Consider the following 18,815-nt stretch of genomic DNA (forward strand, 5'->3'; position numbering starts at 1 on the left):
CAGTGGCCATATAGTTAAGCCTTTTTTTCCATTTTCATGCACATAAAAAATTTTTAAAGGCTTAGAATCCTGGAAAATCTCCAAAAGACATTTTAGTGCTGAGATAACGTTTTTATCTAGAAGCAACATCCAGTGACACATAAACTAAGCTCATGAAGGATACAAGCTCTTCCTCTGGAAAATGAAGCTTACCTTTAACTGAAATGTTGAAAGGCTTTTCCACCATCCCAGCTATGGTGTTCACACTGCAGACCCAGACTCCTGAGTCAGGGGGGAGGATCCGGTGGATGGTGAAGGTGGCCACGGAGAGCTCACCCGTATGGTTAAAGTCTTTTGGCTGGAAAGGTCAAATACAAAAAATAAAGCTTCTACAGAGGTGTAAACACAAAAGTTCATAACACTGACCCCATCTCATTGTTTAATAAGAAGTTTTCTAGGAGAGATTAAGAAGTTCAATGCAATGCTTGTATAATCATTGGCTTATTTCCAAAACTATTGTAGTAGCCCTGAAAGTTTATATTGGGTTGACGCCCTCACAGATCCTGCTGTTGTATTTGTGTGTTTGGGGTTGTGGGGTAAATAGTTAAAAGCAAGAAGTCTAATTCCTTTTAAATTGCTTCTGGCAACATTCGCTCCTTTCTGGTCTAATACAGAGATGGCTGGGTGGGAGGATAAAAGTGCTTCCTAACGTGTTTGAGGGGCTGTTGAGTGTGGTGTTATGGAAAAAGCCAAGGCTTTGAAGATACAAAGACCTGAGTTCACATACCAGCTCTACCACTTGTGACCAATTCCTTAGTTACTTAACTTCACCCAGGCAGTTTCCATTTCTGCAAAAGGGGGACAGGTAATGTTCGGTAAGAAGATGGATATAGTATGGGTGGCCCTCACTAGATGGTAACTGTTCTTTCATTAAGTTTTAGAAAGACCAACAAGATTTTGGAAGCTGTCAATTGTCTTCTACTACCTAATGAGTTCTTTGTGTGGAATCAGAAACATCTCATATGGGGACATTGATAATGGCATGTTATACATGCATATCCTATCCCCAACAGGTTACTTGGTTTTGTCTTTCTGTCAGGTTGGTTTTCAGTCATCTTTGAGAGACGTATAACTATTTCAAGGTCTTTAGATAAGAGAGTACATTAACTTCCTGAGAATCATTTATGAAACAGAGAAATTCAGGATATTGAGAGAGAGAAAAGGGAAATGCATTGGAAAATAGCTTAGTCCCTTCCAGCAAAGAAGAACTGCTGCCATAGCATCTTAACCAATAGTGAGCACCAGTGATGAGGGAAAAGTGAAGGGGTAGGGAGACCCAAGAAATGCATGCATTCAGAACTAAGGGATTCTGCGGATCATGGTTTCTGAACTGCAGATGTGGGAACAGGTCTATCTAGAGTCAAGCGAGCAACATCCTACCCAAGGAGGATGCAAACTCTAAGTGGAATCTAGCCTTAGGTTGGGTAATTACTACACTGAGTTTCTAGTGGTATTAGGAAGGCAGATGAAGAACAAGTCTTACATGAAGCACTGTCCCATCTGGTTTCACTAGGGTCATTTCTTCATTAGCAGGTAATGGCCAGCCAGATGCTTTGCAGATGGGGTTAAATTTACCACTGTTTACTTCTATGTCATCTGGCAAATCCTCTATCTTTGGGGTAATCCTTCGCATGCCTAAATGAAGAAAACAGCACTGTGAAATCTAATCTTAAACACAGCAGAAATAGTAATTAAAAACAAAACAAACAAACAAAAATCTAGCTACCATTTAGCAGGTTATGCCTGGGAAAAAACTTTCCAAAGATTATACTATTTTATCATCACATAATAAATTTGTAAGGTGGGTCCTATTGTGATCACCATTTTATAAATGATGAGAGGGAGACTCAGAGCCCAGATTCAAGCTCAGATTTGTATGAATGCAGAGTCCACAGTGTTTACCATAACACTAAGCTACATGATCATTGGGGCCACATCTCCGCTGCCCTTATTTGTCAGCCTCTTTCTTGTTTTAAAAGAAATTTTACAAGAACAGAAGCAAAAACAAAAATAATTCTTCCATTCCGTGATATCACTGATCAACAACATGATCATAGGATTTGATATATAAGAGATGTCTCATTGCTTGGGAAGTCTGCAAGCGGCAGATGATTAATAATAGATTTATATCCAAGAAGTAAATTGGAATATACCTCCCCCAAATAAATTTATAGTCAATGGCCAAATAAAAAATGTTGCTTCTAGTACTAAAAGAAGAAAAATACCTGTGGTTGCAACAAAGATATTAAGGTTCCTTGTCTAATAGCTATGGAGTAGAGGATGAATAATCCTGAAATATAACAATTTTATTCTGAACTATAGGATCTTAGAGAACCTTGGACCACTGTACTAAATGTGAGACATGGTAGAAAATAGTCCAACACATACTTTCCCAGGAGATGGAGGTGCCCCAAGAACAGTAGTCACTTATATGCTGTTCCATATCAATGGTGGGGACAAGGTGGGGTCATGGGAAACACATCAATAGTGATAGTTTATATTAATATCCTATCTCTCAGGCCTAGAATTAAACAGGTAAAGTGTGTGGAAAAGGAGAGAAAAAGGTTTATGACTACAAAGGTATGTCCTTCATATATCTGTAAATTTGGAGAGATTATGATTAGAAAATTGATCAGCCCTGGTCAATGTGGCTCACTTGGTTTCAGCATTGTCCCATAAACCAAAAGATCATGGGTTGGATTCCCAGTCAGGGCACATGCCTGGGTTGCAGGCTTCATCCCCCTGGTTGGTGCATGTATAAGAGGCAACCAATCAATGCTACTCTCTTGCATCGATGTTTCTGTCCCTTTATACCTCTCTCCTTTCTCCTGTCTCTAAAATCAGTGAGCATGTCCTTGAGTGAGGATTTTTTAAAAATCAATTTTTTCAGCTTAGTTATTCACATAGAAATTTTTAAAAATGCTTTGTAACTTTTAAACCATTTCTTTCCTTTACTGTCCCCTTGCATTTTCTGCAGTTGGAAGGAGGTGAAGGTGTATGTGCAGGTGGAGCATGGAATGGTGTTAATTAGGGAAAGGGGGCTGCTCTCTGGGAGCTCAGGACCTGCATCTAGGTCTGAGATTTCTCACACCTTTTGCAATATCAGCCTTAGAACAGAAAAGAAGGGGCAAATTACAAAATGCAAATCCTAAAGCTTGTTAGTTGTCCATTTTCAATCTATTCCTCTCATAGCCCCAAAGCATTTCCTTCCCTTCCTAGACCCTCCCAGATTCTTGCCCTGTAACAAAGTCCAAACACTGGGAAAAGAAGAGAAAGTATATAAAGCTGGCAAGCTAAAGCCTTTGAAAAAACAACTGTTGGTCTTTTCCCTTAGAATTGTTCTAATTTTTAAAAGCTACAGAGTAAAGGCTATATATGTCTTAGATTTCACTGGGTGTGTGTTTCTTTCTACAACATTTCTGTTTATTTGATTGAAAAAGATATATATGTATATTATTTTTAAATTCTGAAAATACACTTCTTTTAATTTAAAAAAAGTATATTCTGGGGCAGGAATTAGCAAACTTTCTGTAAATGGTTAGAAAACTACTCAACTTTTGTATAAGCAGCCTTACACAATATATTGTAAACAGAAGGGTGTGGCTATGTTCCAATAAAATTTTCTTTATGACAGCAGGTGGTGGGCAGTGAAAGGGAATGAGTACTGATATGCACTATGACATAGATAGACCTCAAGCACTACGATAAGTGAAAGAAGCCAGCCACAAAAGACCACATATTGTATGATCTCATTCACAGTATATGAACCGTCAAGAATAAGCAAATTTGTACAGACAGAAAGTAAATTAATAGACACCAGAGGATGGAAGGAGGGAAGAATGGGAGTTATCACTAACAGGTACAAAATTTCTTTTGGTAAGATGGAAATATTCTAAAATTAGGTTATGGCAATGGATTCACAACTTCATAAATATACTAAAACCCACTGAATTGTACAATTTAAAGAAATAAACTTCAAGGTATAAAAACTAAATCTCAATAAAGATGTTAAAAAATAATGGACTACCTATGGTCTGTGGGTCAGTAGTTGCTGACCTCTGCTCTGTGGTAGCTTCTGAACTAGAATTATTTAGCATTTCATTTTGAGAGTAATCTTTTCTACTATTATATATCTTTCTTTTTAAAAATATTCTTTGTATAAATCCCTTCAAGTTATTATTTTTTTCTGTTGCGCATATCTAGGATAAAGGCTAGCCCTAGAGAAGAAAGCAGAAGAGGTAGGCAGAAGTCTTAGCTGGCCAGTTACCACTTAATATGCTACAAAAAGCATATGCTTTATTTCTAGTCGAAAAGGAAATGAGATCCAGCATAAGGGTCCATAGAAAAGAATCAGAAAGCTGTCCTTTAGGACTTGGGATATAATCTTCCCAGCTTCTAGATGGAAATAGAAGAGGTTTGTGAATCTTGCGCTATTGAGGCAAGAATGATAACATCAAAGCTTGGTGCAGATGTGCTGAACATGGCCCTGACTACAGTGTTACCTTGCTTTACCTTCTTTATCACACTGGAGCCCTTGCTGTTCTGAAGAGCAGAGGCATCCTTGGAACCGATCACAGATCTCCCCGTTGGTGCACCTGCACCTGAGCTTGCAGTCTGGCCCATAAAACCCAGGCTGGCATGCTGTAAACAAAGATATCAAAAACAAGTGCTGTCGATCCTTCCTCATGTGGGAAGGCCACCCTCCCCTCCACACCCCCACTCTTATTAGGGATTTCTGACCCAAGGGTAGGTAGGACGACGACCACGTCCAGCTTGAAGCAGTTAGAGGAGCTTGAGACCTTCACCCATTGTCCATTATATGATTATAAATGGTCTTAATATCTGAGAGGGAGGGATTGTTATTTTTTATTGTTAAAATAATTAATTAATCATTTATTTATTAAAAAAAAGAAGAAGAATATATGAAGGGTTGAAGTGGGAGAGCTTGTATGTACGAACCATGGGCATGGATTTGGTGGGGGACTGCTGGGGAAGGGGAGGTGCTGGGTGGAGGGGAGCAAAGGGGAAAAAATTGGAATTATTGTAACAATATAACCAATAAAATATAATTTTTAAAAAAGTGCTGAAATAGGATAAGGGAGAAAACTCAGGCTGTAGGGAGTTAGTTTCATTTTTCTCTCTAGTCAACCTTGTTGCTTCATTTAAAGTAGTATGTGATTTATCAGCATTATTTATCTAAATTACCAGGAACTTAAATGGATGGGAAATTCTCCTTCTAGGAGACTTGAATAAGCTCTTACTAGGTCAACCTTCTTATAAATAACAACTATATTAAGAAGAAGAGAAAAAAAAAAAAAACTACCTGAAAGCACTGAAGCATGGGAGTGGGAACCAGGCAGACTCTAAAGAGGGATTAAAATTTGAAGATGGGAATACTGTGCTTCCCACTTTTCATCTTTTAGTCTAATGGTTGGGCACAATTGATATCAAATAGGGCAACTAAACTCCACAGAAAATCTGTAGTTTACTGACCTAGAGAACCAGAAGATGAGATCAGGGCAATGACACCCACTAGAAAGTGAGAGGGAAAATCTAGAAAGGGAAAGCCAGAGAGAGGAACTCCCAAATCTTTGGTTGGTCCCTGAACCACACATGCTAAGTGCAGATTCAAAGCAGCCCAGCTAAAGATAAAAGAACTGAACTGAGTTTGAGGTGATGTCTAAGAGTTTTCAATTTGAGTCTTACCAAGTTAATTGCTTGCTAAAACAAAAAAACAAAATCAACATTTATATCATATTTCATTCTCTCCACAATGTAACATTCACAATGTCCAAGATACAATACCAAATTACTCAGCATAAGAAAAAAATAAACAAAAACCAACCTTGATGATCCAAATGTTAGAAAGGGTAGACAAAAATTTTAAAGCAACTGTAATAACTATGCTCAGTGACATAAAAGAAAATATGCTCACAACAAATGAAACAATGATAAATAGAGAAATAGAAACTATAAAAAATAACCAAAAGGGGATCCAAAATAGCGGCAGACTAGATGGAAATAACACTCATCTCCTTTCAGGAGCAAATTGAAATTACAACTAAAATATAGAACAATTAACCCAAACAATCAACCTGATCCACCAACTGAAGACTAAGCTGAATAGAAGCTTTATAGCCAAGGATTTATAGAAACCACATTGAGACTGGTATGAAGGGTGAAGATGCAAAAAGGGCTGTCCCTGGTCCCATGGGTGGTGGCTGAGATTCCAGAGGGATATCTGAGTTGCAAAGGTTCCCCTGAGGAATGTGGGGTCTCAACACCATGCCAGAATCCTTCATCCTGGAGCACTGTAACTGAGAAGAGGGGCTCACATAACATCTGGCCATGAATATCAGCAGAGAGTCTGTCTGCCAAGGAGAAATAAGAGACTATCAAAGACACAGGCACGCCCCAAAAGAGCCAATGCACAAAATCTCATTCGTGGCCACTCACCCTGAGCTCCAGCGTGGAGTTTGTGAAGAGAGACTGGGCTTTGCGGCTCTGGAGAGAAAGCTGAGGGTACAGTTACTGGGACCTCTGTGCTGAGTAACTCTCCCACACTGTAGACACCATCTTTCTTGGGTGAAGCACTTCCCTCCTTATGGCATTAGCCTGGGGGAATGCAAAGGCCCCATATCTGGGTTTCTTGTCCCCCTACACTATGGATCTCATGCCCTATGTTGGAGTTAGCTTCCAGCTTGAGGATATAGAGGTCTTGGCAGACTCAGTAGGTGTCAGTGACTGAATGATGTGGCTTTGGGGGAGAGGTCACTCCCCCAACTTTCCTGTAAACTTGACTGGCACCTCCCCATTATAAGAGATCCTCTAGCCCCACCCTCTGGGCTCCAGGTGGCCCCACCTTCTCAATTCTATGTAGCCCCTGCTCTGCTGAGGTCTTGGCAGAATCCAGGACAGATAGAGTTGTGTGGCTCAAGGATGGGAGCAACTCTTCCCACCTACCCCCAACCCTAATTGGCACCACCCCCTCACAAAAGATCCACTAGCCCCATCTTCCTTACTTCCAGTGGCCCCACTCTAAGCTCAGGCTCCTGGAAGAATCTTGAGTATACTGAGCTGTGTGACTATAGGATGAGGGTCATTTTTCCTTTGCATGCCTAACCAGTGAAGAGCACTCCCTTCATGCAGCTAAATCTTGTTCAGTCTAGACCTGATAAATTCTGACATCACCTGAACAACTCCCTGAGATCCCGCTGCACCACAAATGTCTGCAGGCACCCAGTGGGTGGCAGCTAGACTTTGTATACCCTGGGACTTTTGCTGAGTGGCCTCAGACTCAGGACTAGCACTGAGCTTAAACCTGTATCAATCAGGTGATCACCACTCACTCCTACCTGGTGACTCACTAAGAACTTAACTCATGCAATTTGAGTACTGCCAGAGTCTCTTTCAGTGACTGAACCTATCAGGGAGCCAGCAGGCAGAGGCAAGTGGAGGTGGATCTCAGGGTGCCTCCAGACCCAGTGTTGGAAAAACCCAGCATTGATGCACAGCTGGGTATTTCTGAAGAACAATCAGGCCCAGCAGAGGCAGCCCTAAACTGTAGATCACTATGTAGCTCCAAACAGGTTGCCCAGAGCCAGTAACAAGTAGCATCCAACATTATCCTGCACCAGCATTCCTCCCAAGAGGCCCTAGAATCAATACACCCAGTGGCAAGCTTCAGACAACATCAGAACAAGATCCAGTTTGCTTCACAAGCAGCATATCCAAAAAGAGATCTTGGTAGGCACCAGATCTTGCTGAGACAAATTCCATTTCATGTGGTCAGCACCTGCACAGCAGTTCATACACTGTGGTCAGAGTTGACCCTCACAATCAGCCAGCCTGAAGGTCAACTCCACAAAGAAATGGGTCAATAGCAAACAAGACTCAGTTACAACAAGAGGGCCCACATAAGGAACATTCCTGGACACTCAGATCAAGTGATCGAGGAGACTACTATGGGGTCCCACAAGACACTTAATACATAAGACCACCTACAAAGACAGGAGTGAAGGTAGATCTAACTAATACATAGAAACAAACACAAAGAGGCAGTCAAAGTGGAAAGATAAAGAAAATTCCCCAATCAAAAAGAGAGGAGAATGCTCCAGAAAAAGAGCTAAATGAAATGGAGGCAAGCAATTTACCAGATATCGATTTTTTAAAAATTGTTTAAGGATGTTCAAATGACTTAGTGAATACTTCAACGAAGAGACATCAAGCATAAAAAGGACATGGAAACCATAAAAAAGAACCAGTCAGAAGTGAAGAATACAATATCTGAAATGAAGAATACACTAGAAGGAAGAAATAGTAGAATGGATGAAGCAGAAGATTAAATCAGTGATTGGAAAATTAGGTAGCAGAAAATACCCAATCGATGCAGCAAAAAAAAAAAAAGAAAGAAAGAAAGAAAGAAAATAAAAGAAAAAGAATTTTAAAAAGGAAATAGGTTAAGGAATATTTGGGACGACATGAAGTGTAATAAATTTTGCCTCATAGGGTTACCAGAAAGAAAAGAGAGCAAAGAATTGAGAACCTACTTGAAGAAATAATGACTGAAAACTTTCTTACCTAGTGAAGGAAAAAGACACACAAGATCAGGAAACACACAGAGTCCCAAACAAGATGAACGCAAAGAGGCCCACTTCAAGAAATATCATAATTTAAATGTCAAAGTTTAAGGACAAAAAGATCTTAAAAATAGAAAGAGAAATACATTTACCTACAAGGGAGCTCCTATAAGACTGTCAGCTTTCTCAGCAAAAACAGTTCATGCAAGAAGACATTGCATGAAATATTCAAGTTAATGAAAAGTAGGACCCACAACCAAGACTATCCAGCAAGGCTATCATTTAAAATTAAAGGAGAAATAAAGAGCTTCCCAGAGAAGACAAAGATAAAAAAGTTCATTACCGCCAAATCAGTATTTCAAGAAATGTTAAATATTTTCCTTAAGAGGAAGTGGGAAAAGAGAAAAAGAAACACCAGAGGAACATAGTTATAAATAATAAAATTGTAATAAATACATACCTATCAAAAGACATAGGTTAGAAGAATGGATGAGAAAACAAGACACACACACACACACACACACACACACGCACACACACACACACACACACATATATATATATATATATATGCTGTCTACAAGTGATATATCTCAGATCAAAGATATATACAGACTAAAAGTAAAGGGGTAGAGGTGGTTCTGGAAGAAATAAGAACATGGGGAAGCAAAAGAAAACAAGGAAATATGCGACCATGAAGTGAATGCTTAGTCTGAGAGATCAGAGGCTTAAAGAAAAGAATAGATTGAAACCTAAAAAGAAAGGGAAAAAAGATCCTAATGCACTCAAGGAAAGAGAAGTCCCCCAATACTCTTTCTGCTTATTCTTCTAATATAATACACAACTGGGCCCACCTCATCATATCCTGGTTGATACCAACTTTTCTATTAAGTCTAAACTGGACTTAATGCCGTCAATGATGGACTGTCTCTATACCAAGTGTACCCCTTGTATAACTGACTGTGTAATGGCTGAAACTGAGAAATTGGGGCTCTGAGGATCACCAAGGATCCAAGATTTGAACGATTACCATGCACACATAAAGGAACCTAGGCAGATGACTGTTTAGTACAGAGAGTAACTCGGCACAAGTGTTACATTGTGGCCACAGTTGACCAGGACCTTAAACGATGACTCAGAAAGATCCCTGGAGTTCCCATCATGTACATTTCTAACCATGGGTACAACATTGAGCGGATGCCAGATGATTATGAAGCCCCTCAGTTCTAATACTTAAAAGACAAAGTTCTTCTGCTTTCCTTCAACTATTTCTCTGTTGCCAGTTTATTAAACATGTTAAATAACAAATTATTATTGCTTCACTCACTCATATGAGCTGAGTATGGTTAAATACACTCACTTCTTGATGTTGTTCTGAAAATGATATTTTGTATCATTTTAATATTTGTTACATCTTATTATAAGTCATATGACTGCTCACAAAAAAAAGTAAAGAAATAGAAAAAGATTTTTCATGCAAACAGAAGCGAAAAGAAACTAGGGTAAAAATAATTATAATCTGACAAAATAGACTTTAAAAAAGACAGCCTTCCAGCCAAGATGGAGGCATAGATAGACACACTGTCTTCTCACAACTAAAAAGGAATTTTCAACCACTTCAAAACTAAAAAAACAAAACAAAACAAAAAACAGAAAATCCAAACTACAGGGAAGTCCAGCAAGAAAAAAAGAAGAAATATTCAGCCAGAAAGGTAGAAGGGGCAGAGTCAAGATGAAGAGAATGAGGTGTGGTGCAGCAGCTGTGGCTGTGGGGACAGTGCTTGGTGACAGCAGCTGGCAGTGCAGCTAGTGGTACAGTGACTGTAGCTGCAGTGAAAGGCACAATCATACATTTTAAACATGGGACGTGATCCCAGCCCCAAACCAGATTATGAAGTCTGAGGTTGCAGCACCAAGGAAAATAGAGCCACATTGCTTCTGACTGTGAAAACCAGTGGGGGGTTGGGGTGGAGGAAGAAACTGCCAGTCTCTCAATGGAGGCAACTTGTTTATAATGGGAAGGGGAAGAAGTGCCTGGGAAAGGGGCAACTGCCAGGCAAGTGGCATTGTTCCCTCTCAGACCCCTCCCCAACATACAGTGCCACACCATGGTGAAATGGGTCACCAGCGCTGATGAATACCTAAGGCTCAACCCCTTACAATGTAACAGCTGCCACAGCTCTACCTAAGTCACAGAGGCAAACACAAAGCTGTCAAGATGAGGAGACAGAGAAGTACAGCCCAAAAGAGGGGGCAGATCAAGGTTCCAGGGGGAGAACTAAGCAACAAGGAGATAGCAATCCTAACAGATGAAGAGATAGCCACCTTAACAGAAGCGCAGTTCAAAGTACTGGTGATTAAGAAGCTGACAGACTTGAAAGAAAAGATTAAGCATGACAGGAAAAAATGAAGACTATACTAAGTGAAATTAAGGAAAATCCACATGAAACTAGTGGTGAAGGAAAGGAAACGAGGGTTCAAATCAACGAATTGGAACGTCAAGGAAAAAATAAACAGTCAGGCAGTATAGAAGGAGAAAACAAGAATTTTTAAAAATGAGGAGAAGCTTAGAAACATCTGGATAGCTTCAAAAGTGCCAATATCCCAATCATAGGGTTGCTAAAAGGAGAAGAAAAGCAAGAAATTAGAAAATTATGTGAAAAAATGATGACAGAAAACTTCCCTAATTTGAGGAAGGAAATGGACATACAAATCCAGGAAGCACAGAGTCACAAACAAGCCAGATCCAGGGAGGAGCACACCAAGACATATCATAATTAAAATGCTAAAGGTTAGACTTCCGGCCAAGATGGAGGCATAGACAGACATGCTGCGTCTCCCTCCAGAAATAAGGAATACAATAAAGAAGGAATACAACTACCTCAAAACTAGAAATAATCAGAAGTTCCAGAAAATCAAACTACATGGAAGTTCAGCAAACAAAGATATAAAGAAATACTCATCCAGACTGGTAGGAAGGGCGGAGCCAGGGCGAAGGGGTTGCGATGTGAAGGAGGCAGCAGCAGCAGCGACAGCGACAGCCACAGTGGCAGGCCAGTGGAAAGTGCAGTCACACATTTTAAAAAAGCAGGAGGCACACCTGGGGAGCATTCCCAGCTCCTCACCAGACCTAGCAGCTCACGGTCCCAGTACCAGGGAAAGTCAAGCCTCCTTACTTCTGACTGTGCAGACCAGTGGGGGTTGGGGCGGAGGCAGAAACTGCCAGTCTCTCAGCAGAGTTTGCTTGTTTAAAGGGCCCCCATGGTCCTAGAACGTCCGCAGACCCACCCACTCTGGGAACGACAGTCAGGGCAGCAGCTAGAGGAGCACCAGTCCGGTGCAGAAGTGGGAGAGGTGCCTGGAAAAGGGATGAGTGCTGGGCAGGCAGCATTGTTCTCTCTTGGACCCCTCCTCCACATACAGTGCCACAACGTGGTAAAACAGGTCGCCCTGCACTGACTAGTCCCTAAGGCTCTGCCCCTCACAATGTAATAGGAGCGACAGCTCTGCATGGGACGTGGAGGCAAACACAGGAACCTGTCAAAATGAGGAGACAGAGAAGTATGGTCCAAAAGGGGGAACAGATCAAAGTTCATTGGGAGAACTAAGAGACGAGGAAATAGACAACCTCACAGATGAGGAGATAGACAACCTAACAAATGAAGAAATCAAAACACTGGTGATAAAGATGCTCACAGGCTTGACAAATATGATTGAGTATGGCAAACGCATAAGAGAAGAAGCGAAGGCTATGCTAAGTGAAACGAAGGAAAATCCACACAAAGCCAATGGTGAAGAGAAGGAAACTGGGGTTCAAATTAATTATTTGGAACATAAGGAAGAAAAAAACAGTCAACCAGTGCAGAATGAGGAAGCGAGAATTGAAACAAATGAGGGTAACTTCCCAAATTTTGTGAAGGAGATGGACATACAGGTCCAGGAAGTACAGAGGGTCCTGGGCGAGCTGGACCCAGAGGGGACCACACCAGTACACATCATAATCGAGATGCCAAAGATGAAAGATAAAGACAAAGTCCTGGGGGCAGCAAGAGAGAGGCAGAGAGTTATGTACAGGGGGTCTCTATAGGACTATCAGCTGATTTCTCAGAGGACACTTTGCCAGCAGGAAGGGACTGGCAAACAGTATTCAATGTGCTGAAAGGCAACCTGCAACCAAGATTACTCTATCCAGCAAGGCTATCATTTGGAATGGAAGGGCAGATGAAGTGCTTCCCAGACAAGGTGAAGCTAAAGGAGTTCATCATTACCAAGCCATTGTTATATGAAATATCAAAGGGACTTACTTAAAAAAAAGATCAAAACTATGAACATTAAAATGACAACAAACTTACAACTATCAACAACTGAATCTGAAAAATGAAAACAAAATCCAACTAAGCAAACCAGAATAGGAACAGAATCATAGGTATGGGGATCATTTGAAGGGTTATCAGCCTGAAGGGGGGATGGGAGAAATGGGGAAATGGTTCAGGGATTAAGAAGCATAATCAGTTGGTACCAAATAGACGGGGGAATTTAAGAATAATATAGGAAAGGGTGAAGGTGAAGAACTTATATACATGACCCATGGACATGAACTAAGTGGGGTGGGATCGCTGAAGGCAAAGGGGTACTGGGTAGAAGGGAGCAAAGGGAAAAAATTGGAACTATTATAACAACATAATCAATAAAATATGCTTTAAAAATGCTAAAGATTAAAGATAAAGAGAGAATCTTAAAAGCAGCAAGAGAAAAGAAGATAATTGCCTACAAAGGGGTACCTGTAAGACTATCAGCTGATTTCTCAAAAGGAACTTTGCAAGCAAGAAGGGACTGGCAAGAAGCATTCAAGGTGATGAAAAGCAAGGACTTACAACCAAGATTACTCTATCCAGCAAAGCTATCATTTAGAATGGAAGGGCAGATAAAGTGCTTCCCAGACAAGGTAAAGCTAAAGGAGTTCGTCATCACCAAGCCATTATTATATGAAATGTTAAAGGGACTTATTCAAGAAAAACAAGATCAAAACTATGAACATTAAAATGACAACAAAATCACAACAGAAGATAAAAAATAAAAACAAACTAAGCAGACAACCAGAATGGAAACAAAATCATTGGTTTGGGGAGCATGTGGAGGGGTGTCAGCTGGGGCTGGGGGAAGGGGAGAGAAAGAGGAATTAAGAAGCATAGTAGGAGGGTGCAGAATAGGCAGAGGTTGTTGAGGAAAGGGTAAAGTCAAAGAGCTTATATGCACAACCCATGGACATGAACTAAGGGGGTGGTGGGACTGCTGGAGGGAGGGTGAGTGCTAAGCAGAGGGGAGCAAAGAGAAAGAAACTGGGACAACTGTAACAGCATAATCAATCAAACATAAAAAAAGATACCAAAGGCTGTTATAAGAGACAAAGAAGGACACTACATAATGATAAAGGGATTAATCCACCAAGAGGATATAACCCTTCTAAACATGTATGCCTTCAATATAGGAGCACTTAAATATATAAAGCCAATCTTGATAGACATAAAGGGACAGACTGACAGAAATATAGTCAAAGTAGGGAATGTTAACACCTTATTAACATCAATGGGTAAATCTTACAGAGAGAAAATCAAAAGTAAACAGCAGCCATAAATGAGACACGAGATCAGAAAGATTTAACTGTTAACTTCAGAGCATTTCATGTCAAAGCAGCAGATATACATTCTTTCCAAGCACATGTGAAACATTTTCCAGAATAACATGTTAGGACATGAAACAAATCTCAATAAATTTAAAAAGATAGAAATCATATGAAGCATCTTCTCCAAACACAATGATATGAAACTAGGAATCAATTGCAAGAAAAAATACTGAAAACACAAACACATGGAGTCTAAATGACATGTTACTAAACAATGAATGGGTTAACAGTGGAATCAAGGGGGAAAAATCAAAAGATACCTTGAAAAAATTAAAATGAGAACACAACAATCCAAAGTCTATGGGACACATTGAAAGCAGTCCTAAGAGGGAAATTCATAGCATTACGGGCCTTCCTCAAAACAAAAAAATATATATCAAATAACCAATCTAACTTTACACTTAAAGGAACTTGAAACAGTATAACAAACAAAATGCAGAGTAGGTAGAAGGAAGGAAATAATGAAGATCAGAGCAAAATAAATGCGCTAGAGTCTAAAACACAATACAAAAGATTGACAAAACCAAGAGCTGGTTCTTAGAAAAGATAAATTAGATTGACAAACCTTTAACCAGACTCATGAAGAAAAAAAAGAGAGATCCCAAATAAATAAAATCAGAAATGAAAAAGGAGAAGTAACAACTGGCTCCATATATATACAAAGGACTGTAAGAAAATATTTTTTTTAACTATATGCCAGGAAATGGCACAACCTGGCAAAAATGAATAAATTCCTAGGAACATACAATCTTCCAAAACTTAATCAGGAAGATCAGAAAATTTTAATTGCCCAATTACAACTAATGAAATTGAAGCAGTAATAAAAATAACTCAACTAACAAGAGCTTTGGACTGCATGGCTTCACCGGTGAATTTTACCATGCATTTGAAGACGTGCTAACACTTACCCTTTTCAAACTATTCTAAAAAATTCAGGGGCAGGGGAGACTCCTAAGCTTATTTTACATAATCAGCATTATCCTAATTCCAAAACCAGGTAAAGATACTCGCAAAGAACAAAAATTAAAGGTCAGTATCCCTGATGGATACAGATGCTAAAGTCCTCAACATAACATTAGCAAACCAGATCCAGGAATACATTTAAAAGGTCATACACCTTTATCAAATGGGATTTATTCTGGAGATTCAAGATTTGTACAATATCTACAAATCAATAAACATGATACACCAATAAATGAAATGAAGGATAAAAATCACATAAGTATTTCAACAGATGCAAAAAAACTGTTTGCTAAAATCCAACACCCAGTAATGAAAAAAAGTCTCACAAAATGGAAATAGAAGGAAAATACTTCAACACAATAAAGGTAATATATGACAAAACTGTGGCAAACATACTCAATGGGAAAAAACTAAAAGCATTTCCCCTAAGATCAGGAACAAGATAGGGTTGTCCATTTTCACCACTCTTATTCAACAGAGTACAGGAAGTCCTAGCTACAACAATCAGACAAGAAGAAATAAAACATATCCAAATTGGAAATGAAGAAGTGAAACTGTCATTGTCTGAAGATGACATAATACTGTATATAGAAAAGCCTAAAGATTCGACCAAAAAAACTACCAGAAGTGATAAATGAATTCAGTAAAGTAAAAGGATACAAAGTAAATATCCACAAATCACCTGCATTTTTATACACCAATAATGCAATAACTATCAGAAAGGGAAACTAAGAAAAGAATCTTATTCATACTGCTTCAAAAAAAAAACAAAACCAGGAATAAATTTAACTGAGGGTGTAAAAGATCTGTACTCAGAAAATTATAAGATACTAAAGAAGGAAATTGAAGAAGATACAAATAAATGGAAGCATATACCATATTCATGGATAGAAAATATTAACATCATTAAAATGTCCATACTACCCAAAGCAATCTTTAGATTTATTGTAATTGCTATCAATATACCAATGACATATTTCAGAGAACTAGAAAAAATAATCAAAAAATTTATATAGACTCCCAAATAGCCACAACAGTCTTGAGAAAGAAGAACAAAACTGGGTGAATCTTGCTACCTGATATCAAAATACACTACAAGTCCATAGTAATCAAAACAGCAAGGTACAGGCATAAAAACAAATATATAGATCAATGAAAAAGAAAAGAGAGTCCAGAAATATACCTATGCCTTTATGGTCAATTAATAGTCAACAAAGCAAGCAAAAATATATAATGGGGTAAAGGCAGTCTGCTCAATAAACAGTGGGAAAATTGGACAGATATATGAAGAAAAAAAAATGAAACCAGGCCACCTTTTTACCCCATTAACAAGAATAAACTCAAAAGAGATTCAAGATTTAAATGTTAGACTCAACCATAAAAACTCTAGAAGGAAAAATACGTAGTAAAATTTCAGACATATCTCATAGCAATATTTTTTCTGATATATCTCCTTGGGCAAAGGAAACAAAAAATAAATAAATAAACAAATAGGGTTATTTCAAACTAAAAGGTTTTTGCACAGTAAACAAAACCAGCAACAAAATAAAAAGACAACCTATTGAACAAGATAACATATTCGCCAATGATACATCTGATAGGGACTTAATATCCAAAGTACGCAAAGAGCTTATACAACTCAATACCAATTTAAAAAAAAATCTAATTTAAAAATGGGCAAAGGACCTAAATAGACACTTCTTCAAAGAGGTCATATAGATGGCCAATAGATATATGAAAAGGTGGTCAATGTCACTAATCGTCAGAGAAATGCAAATTAAGACCACAATGAGATATCACCTCACACCTGTCAGAATGACCATCATCAATAAATCAACAAACAACATATGTTGGGGAGGATGCAGAGAAAAAAGAACCCTTGTTCATTGTTGGTGGGACTTCTAATTGGTGTGGCCACCATGAAAAACAGTATGAAGTTTCCTCAAAGATAAAAATGGAACTGCCTTATGACCCAGTGATTCCACTTCTAAGAATATATCCAAAAAAACCTCGAAGCATTGTTTTGAAAGAATATATGCACCCCTATGTTCAAATTGCAGCATTATTTACAATAACCAAGATCTGGAAGGAGCCTAAGTGCTCATCAATAGATGAGCAGATAAAAAACTGTGTTACATTTACATAATGGAATACTATTTGGCCATTAAAAAAGGAAGGAAATCTTACCTTCTGTGACAGCATGGGTGGACCTGGAGAGAATTGTGTTAAGTGAAATAAACCAGTCAGAGAAAGACAACTTATATGTGGAATCTAAAAATAAATGAACAAAATAGAAACAGACTTATAGATACAGAAAACAGACTGATAGCTCACTGAGGGGAAGGGGATTGGGTTCCTGGGTGAAAAAGGTGAAGGTATTAAGCAAAAAAAAAAAAAAAAAAACCTTCATAGACACAGACAACAGTATATTGGTTACCAGAAGGAAATGGGGGTGAAGGGAGGTAGAAGAGGGTAGTGGGGGAGATGGATGGTGATTAAATGAGACCTGACTTTGGGTGGCGAAACACAATACAATATACAGATGATATATTATAGAATTATACACCTAAAGCTTATATAATTTTATAACCAATGTCACACCAGTAAATTCAATAAACATTTTCATGAAATAACCAAAAAACATTCAGCAACTGGACAACTGAAGTAAAATATATTACTATGTGGACTTAGCAATAGAATGGAGATAACAGAAGAAAGAGACAATGAATTTTAAGCTAGATTAATAGATATCCAGTCTGAAGAACATGGATAGGGAAAAAGTAGAAAGAAATCTTTAGTCTCAGGGACCTGAGGGACAGTATCAAAGGGTCTAGCACATTAGTATTTGGGGACCCTAGGAAAAAAGTCTAGGAGAACACTAGAATATTCCCATCCACAAAATTTTAGTGATTTCTTGAGCGAGGCATGGTCTGGGATGAGTTAATAAATGTACTCTTATAAACCTAGATCTAGAGACAGAATCGCTATGAAGCTGGTGAAGCTTATATTCTGGATTCCTACTTGGAGACACTCCTTCCCAGCTCTTTACATTGCTTACAATATGCACGTTTAAAAATTTGCATATGATTGTATTATTCTTTTTTTGAAAGGGAACTGGACTGCTCCCACTTGGGGGAACCTTTTACTATAAGGTGCACATTTCTGAGACCAGGTAGGATTCCTGCACTGCTATGTCTCCCTCTATGTTCCATGCTGGCAGCTACAACACTTAGAGGGGACTGAGTGAGGTTTTGTAGGCGGCTGCGGCTTGTTTTGTGTGACTCTCCTCTTTGCCCTCATTCCCAGCCCCTAGAGCTGTGCTGTCCCGTCTGGTAGCCACTTAGCTGCGTGTGGCCGCTGAGCACTTCAAATAGAGCAAGTCCAAACTGAGATTTCCAGGACTTAATGTGAAAAAAAGAATGTGAAATAGCTCATTAATACTGTTTTATTGATGACTTATTGAAATAGTTTTGATATATTGGGTTAAATAAAGTATATATTAAAATTATTTCATCTATTTCTTTAACTTTTTTAATGTGGCTGCTAGAAAA

General features: G+C 38.8%; 1 protein-coding gene and 1 pseudogene across 2 annotated transcripts in view; one reads left to right on the forward strand and one right to left on the reverse strand.

Moving 5' to 3' along the window:
* The window catches only part of TEK (TEK receptor tyrosine kinase), a 114,082-nt gene that overhangs the window by 33,210 nt on the left and 62,057 nt on the right, over positions 1 to 18,815 (reverse strand). For both annotated transcript variants that reach the window (XM_090274053.1, XM_090274052.1), the window contains exons 7-9: positions 4,552 to 4,680; positions 1,523 to 1,674; positions 193 to 337 (exon numbers count right to left, since the gene is read on the reverse strand). In XM_090274053.1, the coding sequence (XP_090130179.1) occupies positions 193 to 337; positions 1,523 to 1,674; positions 4,552 to 4,680 (426 nt within the window). The remainder of the gene's footprint in view (positions 1 to 192; positions 338 to 1,522; positions 1,675 to 4,551; positions 4,681 to 18,815) is intronic.
* On the forward strand, positions 9,277 to 9,848 carry LOC150012850 (rRNA-processing protein FCF1 homolog pseudogene; annotated as a pseudogene).

This window comes from Furipterus horrens, unplaced genomic scaffold (genome assembly GCF_987537825.1).
Source record: "Furipterus horrens unplaced genomic scaffold, mFurHor1.1.pri manual_scaffold_4, whole genome shotgun sequence".
NCBI classification, from domain to species: domain Eukaryota; kingdom Metazoa; phylum Chordata; class Mammalia; order Chiroptera; family Furipteridae; genus Furipterus; species Furipterus horrens.